General features: G+C 41.1%; 1 protein-coding gene across 2 annotated transcripts in view; it reads left to right on the top strand.

Moving 5' to 3' along the window:
- Positions 1-597: 597 nt before the first annotated feature.
- Positions 598-9161, top strand: part of slc25a48 (solute carrier family 25 member 48) — a 28727-nt gene continuing 20163 nt past the window's right edge. The window contains exon 1 of one of the 2 annotated variants that reach the window (XM_038795835.1): positions 598-2306. In XM_038795835.1, coding sequence (XP_038651763.1) covers positions 2177-2306 — 130 coding nt within the window. In that variant the 5' untranslated portion in view covers positions 598-2176. The remainder of the gene's footprint in view (positions 2307-9161) is intronic. The other variant, XM_038795834.1, reaches the window with a different exon arrangement.

Raw genomic sequence — 9161 nt, 5'->3', positions numbered from 1 at the left:
TTCCATTTCTGATGAGAGCTTAATAAGTTTCTGAAACATTGAATATCAGGTATTGTAGATTTATTAAGAATCCAGCACACAAATTCAGACTTAAAAGTAGTACTTATGACCAGAATTAATGGTGGTTAGTTGGGATTCAAATGTGTTGTGGTGCCCCACAAGTGTCTTGCATATTTATGAATCCAAATAATCATTCCACCAAACAATTTTTATGCATTCCTCTTATCCCTCCACCTGATAATCCATACAATTATGCATTACCTAGTTATGTAAGAGTTGGAATATAATTCCATAAGAGTAGAATTTAATTGAATTATATCCCATCATAACTTAATTTAAAAAAAATAAATTTAAAGTACCCAATTATTATTTTTTTCCAATTAAGGGGCAATTTAACGTGGTCAATAACCCAACCTGCACATCTTTGGATTGTGGGGGTGAAACCCACGCAGACATGGGGAGAATGTGCAAACTCCACATGGACAGTGACCCAGGGCCGGGATTCAAACCTGGGTCCTCAGCACCGCAGTCCCAGTGCTAACCACTGCGCCACATGCCGTTCCCCCCCCCCCCCCCATCATTTTAATGAGTTTTTTTCACGTACACCATTGCAACCTCCTTACTATAATAATAATGGAAAATGCTGAAAATACTCAGAAGGTAAGGCAGTATCCGTGGAGAGAGAAATAGAGTTAACAGGTAGAATTGTTGATCACATGAGGAAATGGAACCAGAAGCAGGCAAGCCCTCAATTTCCCGACATAGGCCCTGTGTCTGTTTGCCGACATGTTCCGGCCTGTGGACCATTTTGAAAAATAATAATAATAAACTTTGTTAGTGTGCCAAGTAGGCTTAGATTAACACTGCAATGAAGTTACTGTGAAAATCCCCTAGTCGCCACACTCCGGCCCTTGTTCGGGTACACTGAAGGAGAATTCAGAATGTCCAAATTACCTAATAAGCATATCTTTCGGACCTTTGTATGAGGAATCAGGAGCACTCGGAGGAAACCCCTGCAGACAGGGGTAGAACATGCAGACTCCGTCCAGACAGTGAACCAAGCCAGGATCGAACTCGGGACCATGGCGCTGTGAAGCAACAGTGCTAACTATGCCAATTCTGGTGTGAAATACCAATTAGGCATATTAAAAATCTAATTAATGCCCCTCTCCCACTGCCACTGGGATCTTACAATGGGGGGATGGGGGATTGGCACTCCTCCTCCTCCAGAGTGGCCAGAACTCCACCTGGGATAGAGGCAGCATCCCAGTGCCTGATCAGGAGGGCAGCAATCCAGCTGGCTTTAAAGGAAACTGCAACCACAGTTATAAACCGTAGCTGTGGACAGAGGCTGCCCTATGAAGGGGCAGCCCTTTATTGCTGGCAGATGAGGCCAGTTTGTAACTGCAGAAATGTTCTAAACGTTAAGTGGAGCATCTCAATCTTGAGGCATCCCCTCACTGTCTCTTATTAGCAGCAACCACCTCTTGATGGTGGGGTTGCCACGCTCGCAACCTCCTGTTGGCCCTCCATCCTCAGGTGCATGCCCGCGGTCCTTAATTGAATGGTAAATTTGTACCTTGCCCACTAATTTACCATTCTTCACAAATCAGATTGGGAATCAGACCAATGGCATCATGACATCACAGTTTGTGGCTCCTTTACCTTCGAATTTTGAGTCTATAGTGTGTCTTTTCCAGCCCCTGTTTTACATCTCTCTGACATCATTGAACCTAATTCTGAGTTCCACCATTGTTTCTTGTCTGACCCTTCAATGTCTTTTCTAAATTTTCCTCAATGTGTACAGTTAAAACACCAGATAGCTAGGCTATCCTTAGTTAAACATTTTCAATAATATTATGGTGTTAATTAGAGTTGGTGGATGGTGCCATTGACACCACACCTTGATTTTCTTTTGTCATATTTCTTATTCTGGAATGTAATACAGCTTTTCTCTTGCAGTTAAAACAAAACTGATTTGTTTTGGAACATTAGCTACATTCAAGAATTGCTAAATCTATTTTACACTTCTACAGCTAAATTAAACTTGGTTGGTGCCAGTGCCATTCACTCACTTGCACTGAATGATCAGCCTCTATACAGGGGGCCTGTGCACTGCATTAGCAGGATACTGCGGAATGAAGGCATTGTTGGACTATACCGAGGTGTCGGAGCCATGTACCTCAGAGATGTTCCAGGATATTGTTTGTACTTTGTTCCTTACATGTTGCTGTGTGACTGGATGACACCTGTGGGGAGCACAGCACCCAATCTATTTTGTGTGTGGCTGGCCGGTGGTGTGGCAGGTAAGAATTCTTTGAATTTCGAAAAATGTGTGCAAATGCTTTATTTTCCACCAATTGAAATTTTGGGGAACAAAGTTTAAAAATGCATCATGCTGGCTCCCTTGATGGTTCAATACTAAATACATCACTTAGTGCATTGCTAAACTCAGAAAAGAACTCCACTATGGTGCCAGTTTCTATTTTCAGCATCATCCTGGTCTTTTTCAGTGTGAATTCCAGATTATTTCTAAAGAACAGGACGTTTTATACTATGAACTCCCACCTGCAAGGAATGAATTGAGACTACCCAAACTCATTTTGTTCTGCTGTCCCCAAGAGATAAAGAGAGTTGCTTTTACACTTAATTTCCACAGGGGTACTCCAGACCATCATCCATAACTTCAGCAAAAACTCAACAGCCCTCAAAAGTCCCAGAGTAAACATTGTTGCATTTCTTTGGTATTTACACAAATCATTCATCCCTAAATTTACAGTTTCTGATCAAGGGAATCACTGGCCATTTTACTTTAATTCTGGGTTATCTTTGGACCTACAGATTAACATTGAAAGCACACTTGCTAATTGATTCTGCTTCTAATTGAATTAATCATCTTTTTCACTTCAAGAGTGAAAAGAGGCCGACAAATCATCCAGTTTTGAGCACCTTTTGGTGTTTACACTGTAAGCAATCAGCCTTTGCTTTTTTCAGGTATTTATAGATGCAGCTCAGGCAGCACACAGGTGTAAACAACAAGATTAACATGTGCAGCTGGCATGTTTAGCTAATCTCACATTTCATAAAATTACAACTCTCCTTTCAATATTTGATTTATTACACCCAATGCTGTAAAGAGTTTGGGGTATCCAGTGTATAATTTTATGAAAGAGTTTAAATATTGGCCTCTACTGCATGCCTATTGGGAGCCAGCTCAAGATCAACGGAGATGAAGAAGGAGTTAGGGAGTGGAAATCTGAAGAACAGGAGCAGACACTGAGAGCACCATAGATGTAACAGCATTTTGGAATTTTGGACTTATTTTGAGCAGTAATTTAAGATTTTACTGCTGAGAGGTATTGCATTTCCAATAAAAGACATTTGAGGTTGTTAGCAGTGGTGAATTACTAACTCCAGACAACTATAAACAAATCGTTATTAAATTTATCACTGCAATGAGTGAAAATGCCATTTCTCATAGTTCTCTTATGGCAGAGGACAAAGGCTAACAATAGGAGCACAAAAAACTGCACACAAGATCATGTTTGAATGAAGTATGACTGTGTCTTCAATTAGTGTATAAACATCAAATACCCTTATTCTGGCAACAAAGCATGTCATGATCAAAAACATAAACAAACTTCGACAGTGCTGGGAATGGTGCAGGACTCTCCAATACAATTAACATCCAATTTTAACATATTTAATGTTGACATACATTTTGCAATTAATACATTCTCCAGGAAGTATGTTATTGACCAAATGTATGTTAAAATTGCACACCGCTTTTAAAAATATAGTTTTTCAGGGGAAGGGGCAAGATAGCAATATTGGTCCCCAAAATAGTAGCTATATAAAATGCAAGCTAAATACTTTGATATTCTACGTGAGGGAGCCAGCAAATTCTTGATGAGTATTTTAATTATGTTCTTTACTTCCAACTACAAAGAATAATATCACAATGAGGGTCATGCGCCTCCTTTAATATTCCAGAATGTTTTGAAATCACTCACATATAATGTCCTCTGTCTATACTCATTTGCTATGCTTGAAGAAAATAATTTTTTTGATTCTCTTCTGAAACAGTCATTTAAAAAAATCTGGAGTTCCTGGATGGCCAGTTAGTGAAAATACTCTTTCATGTCACAACAGTCGATTCCTCCAAATCCAGTTCCTCAGACTCGCACCCAAAACCCATCACTGCCTCAGAGGAGGAAAGGGAGGATGATGATGAGGTGCCTGGTGAGGGGTGAGCACATCATAGCTCCAGAAGGGACAATGGATCTGGGGTCCAGATCTTGCAATGTGCTGTTGAGCTTGCACAGGACTTCACATCCTCCACAGGGACATCACTTGCTAATGCTATGCATGTCAGCAATTCTGTTAAAAAAACCTCAAGTAATATTAGCCACTACTTCCAGCATACACAGCTCACTAGAGAAGGACATTTTCCTTCTGTATTAGGTCATTTAAAACATCTATGCTGCTGAGCAGACTGGTAATACTCGAATGCACAGTGACAATAAAACAGCAGGTCAGTGGGGCTAATTGGATAGTTCTTTCAAAGAGCTGGTGCAGGGCCAGAAGGCCTCTTGCGTTGTTCCATGACGATGTTTTGTGACACACAATGTTGCTTGTTGCAGATTGGCGCTGCAATTCATTTGTTTAGCACTTGCAAAAAATAAACAACCCCTTTCCTCCCAATTCTGCATTAAACCCAATGAAAGCTCCCTTCAGTCCTTTGAGGATCAATCTGTACTAGCTGATCACTGCTGTTCACTTCTTCAATAGCTGAGTGTGATCCTATGGAGGTACTTTGGGTGATGGGTCCTTCCAAAGCTCAGCAGCCAGTCCTTTATAAAATTGTAAATTGAACAACGTACATAGATTTAGAATGAAATAAAGGAAATATATTTCATTTACAGTGTATATATTTAAAATGCCATTGTTTATTAGTTAATTGTGCATTTGTGTTTAGAGTACTAGCAGTATTTCTTAATTTTGACCACAATCTCTGCTCTATTTGTGAATACTTACATTTATATTCTATTAAGTATTATATTCAACTGTAACATTTGATTAGTTACTTGATCATATGGTTTGCTTTTATTACTTTGTTCTGTGTCTTTATCACTTGGTTGTGCCAGTTCTCCATTGCTATTCCATCTATTGACTATAAGCCTACAACATCTTGCCTTCTCAATGTTAAGGTTTCTATAAGATTTCCGCTCTTTTAGCCTTTGGGGCCCACTTTGATAATACCCTCATATAGCAGATTACTTGTTTTCCATTTGTTGGAAACATACTAATATTTGCATCACAAGCTCACCTGAGCCACACGGGAAAGGAAACTGTCTGATTCGATGATAAAAGCAATTACTACGGATGCTGGAATCTGAAACAAAAATAGAAAATACTGGACAATCTCAGCAGGCCTGACAGCATCTTTGGAGAGAAAAAGAAGCTAACTTCAAGTCTGGATGACTAAAAGCTTTGACAAAGAGTCATTCAGACTCGAAACGTTAGCTCCCTTTTCTCTCCACAGATGCTGCCAGACCTGCTGAGATTTTCCAGTATTGTCTGTTTTTGTGTCTGATTCAATTGCTGATCTCAGCAAGGGTGGCAGTGTTTGCAAATGGATTTAACCTCCCAAGATTGGGGGTAAGAAAGAAAGACTTGCATTCATCCAGTGCTTTTAACAACCATCAGATGCTGCAGAGCATTTTACAGCCAATGAAATACTTTTGAATTGGTTACTGTTGTGGAAATATTGGCAGCTAATTTGCTCATATCAAACTCCCACCAACAGCAATGTGATAATAATATGCTTTGATGTTGATTGAGGGATAAATATTAACCAGGACATCAGGGATAACTCCCCTTCTTATCTTTGAACTATCACTACATCCATCTGAACAGATTGGGGTGGGCGGTTGGTAGAAATCTCAGTTTAAAATCACATTGAGCAAACAGCACCTTCAACAATGTAGCCCACTGTTAGTTTTGCACTGGTGCAACTGAAGCAAATTGTTAGAAATCTACTGATGTCTCCAGTCTCACTCCTCAACCTGGTCAGCGCTAAGTGTAAATGTTGGCAAAAATGTTTCCCCTCTGACTTTAAACATAGACTACAACAGAAATAAAAAAGAGAGTTGCAAAACTGACTGCTAAACAATTATCCCTTGTTTTACACTATCAAGACCTGCTCCATTTAATAGGGCAAAATTATGAACTGATATGAGTTATGTGCTCATATCCACCATAAAATAGGCTAAAATTAGTTGATAGGAAAATGTGATTTTGCTCCTTCAAGTGAACTCTCTTTCTTATGAAGAAAAAATTTAGAGAATAGCAAAGGGGTAGCAATAAGAATAATGATTGGATAGGCAAATGAGGTAAGTAGAGCTAATAGTGGGAAATTGTTTGGTTTATGTGTCTGGCTGCGGGTCTGGTCAGATGCAGATTGTATATTGAAGGGAGGTTGAAATAAACCTGAGGTAATTGTCTACATTCTGAAAAATGACTAAGGCCATGAAAACCCAGAAAAGATGGTTGCATGGCCGAAGTATTGGAAGGTAGCTATCATTAATTGAAGGAAGAAAGGAAGTGAAAAAGATAAAATACGTTTGTTTGGCAATAGTCAAGGGTTAAACACAAAACGTAATTACAATTGGAAAGCAAATAATCTGAAATAAAGCATGAAATGGCCAGGATAATGTAATTTAAAGAGTCTTTGAGAGCTTTTGAGAGTTATAGAGGTCTGTTTTATGTAGTAGGTAATATTTTTTTTAAAAGGTGGGGCCTTTTAAAAAGTATGATAGGTTAGAGATGTTGGGAGTATAAAAGAAAATGTTACATTTCAAATAATCCATTTTTATCAACGTTTGTGTTACTGAAGATAATGGTATTGCTTTTCCACTGGAGGAAGAGAGCATACCGAGTTCATGAAAACTGTTGAGTTTAGTAATTAAACTTTTATTGAAAAATTAGGATGCTTGATGGAAATCATCCAAGAATACATTAGGAAATAGCAGTAAGAGTAAAGGGGTCTTTGACTGAAAACATTTGAGCATTAAAAACACAGGCTAGCCCGGAGAATCCAGAAACAGAATTTTAGTTTCCAATTTTTGTAAAGCTCACATCTGTGATTGTGGGAATTTCAGCTTGTTAGCCTGAGATACCTAGAGGGGCAAATACCAAAGCTCACGGTAAGCGAGCGATTGAAGAAAGCTTGAAGTAATAATTCTAAACCACAAGTTTATGCAGGAATTCTCGCAGAGACAGTTTATCAAATAATTCCATTGAACTAAATATTTGTGTGGTACTCAGAATTTCATAGATTTGAGAAGTTCAGTGCAGAAGTTTTATATATTATACAGCTACTACAATAATCCCTCCTCTCTTCCTCATGGTTTCCCCAGCTCCTCTACCTGTGAATCACCATGTAAATTTGGACTCCATGGGCGAAATCTTACCAGAATTTGGCAAAGTGTCAGGTACAGACTGAAAACTGGAGGGTAACACTCCAGTTGCACAGACCAGTTTACTTGCCAAATAATCAGCCTCTTAGAGAGAAAACAATGAGTGAGCATGGTTTATGTTGTCACTTGTGGGGCTGGGCCTGATAAAGCCAGCCCCTAGCTCCACAAATATCAGGGCGCAATCAGCTTTGAAACCTAATGGTCCCTACCCCCCGCCCCCATCACAGAGGTATTGGGACTCATCCCCTATCCTTGACGATCCTCGCCAGCATTCCACCTCCTCCTGGTATTCATCATCTGCATACAATTCCAAGCTAGCCAGTATATTAACAATATTTTCAAACTTCCTCCCATTCATCCTCTTACTAATAACCATGATACAAAAATATGATGGGTAAAAGTATTTCCGTGCATTTATCTTTAAGCTGCATCTGAACAGGGCAGGATCTCATCTACGTATAACTTAAAATGCAGCATACAACTTAGGACACTGCAAAATGTACTCATACTGACGTAGGGTGCTTTTTACCAGCCTCTTCAAGTCGGAGTTGGTGACGCGACGAGGCCGCTGAATCTCGTAAAGCATCATGATCTGGATCTTGCCATCACTGGGTAAGATCCAGATCAGCAAATTTAAATGAACCATTCTACTCATTTAAATATGCTTGTGCCTTGCTCTCTCAGCCCCTGGGAACTAATGGCTTCCCCAGTGAGGCTTTGACCTGGCACCGTTTCGTATTCATCCACACAAACGTGGACCAGGCATAACAGCACCTAGGTGGGTTGCCAAGGCTTTTGGAGACCCCTGGTGGTTGGGGCAGGGGGGACTGCCAGCCTAGAACCTTGGCACCTCCACTGTGGCACTGCTAAGGTGACGGGGTGACAATGCGAGGATAGCATTACCAAGAGTTTGGGCCTGCCCATGAAATGGTATTGGGGGGTATGAAGGGTGGGGGTGGAGGGCGGGTATGAGGGTGCCTAGTAAAGGTTGGAGGGTGAAGGGTGGGGGTCCTGAAAGGGTGTGTGTATGGGCAAAAGATGTGGGAGGCCTAAAAAGAGGGGGCCTTCAGTGACCCACTAGCAGGGTGTCTACACTTGGATGGGAGTGGGGTAATGCCCATATGTATGTGTGTGGGGTAATGCCCATATGTATGTGTGTGGGGTAATGCCCATATGTATGGGTGATGACATTGCCCATGGGTGGGGGGGGGGGGGAGACTGGGGCAGGGTGGGAGATCCTCAAGCTGACTTACATATCGGGTACCGTTTCAAAATGATGGCCCGATCTCTGAGGAGCCAGTCTTGCCGGCAATTTCTGCTCTGCAACAATGAAACAATTTAAGGCTGCGATCTACCGGCTGGGTCCTGCTGGAATTAGGATGGGACGCGGCACATCCAAAGATGTGCGGGTTAGGTGGATTGGCCATGCTAAATTGCCCGTAGTGTCCTAAAAATAAGGTTGGGGGGGAGGGGTTGTTGGGTTACGGGTACAGGGTATAGGGTGGATACGTGGGTTTGAGTAGGGTGATCATTGCTCGGCACAACATCGAGGGCCGAAGGGCCTGTTCTGTGCTGTACTGTTCTATGTTCTATAGATCCTGGGAGAGGTCTGTCCTGGAATTCCTGACGGTTGGTACGTCTCGTGAGATCTAAGCAGATCTCATGAGACGTTGCGACCTG

This window comes from Scyliorhinus canicula, chromosome 4, assembly GCF_902713615.1.
Source record: "Scyliorhinus canicula chromosome 4, sScyCan1.1, whole genome shotgun sequence".
Lineage (NCBI taxonomy): Eukaryota > Metazoa > Chordata > Chondrichthyes > Carcharhiniformes > Scyliorhinidae > Scyliorhinus > Scyliorhinus canicula.
This window is presented reverse-complemented; position numbering and strand designations above follow the sequence as displayed.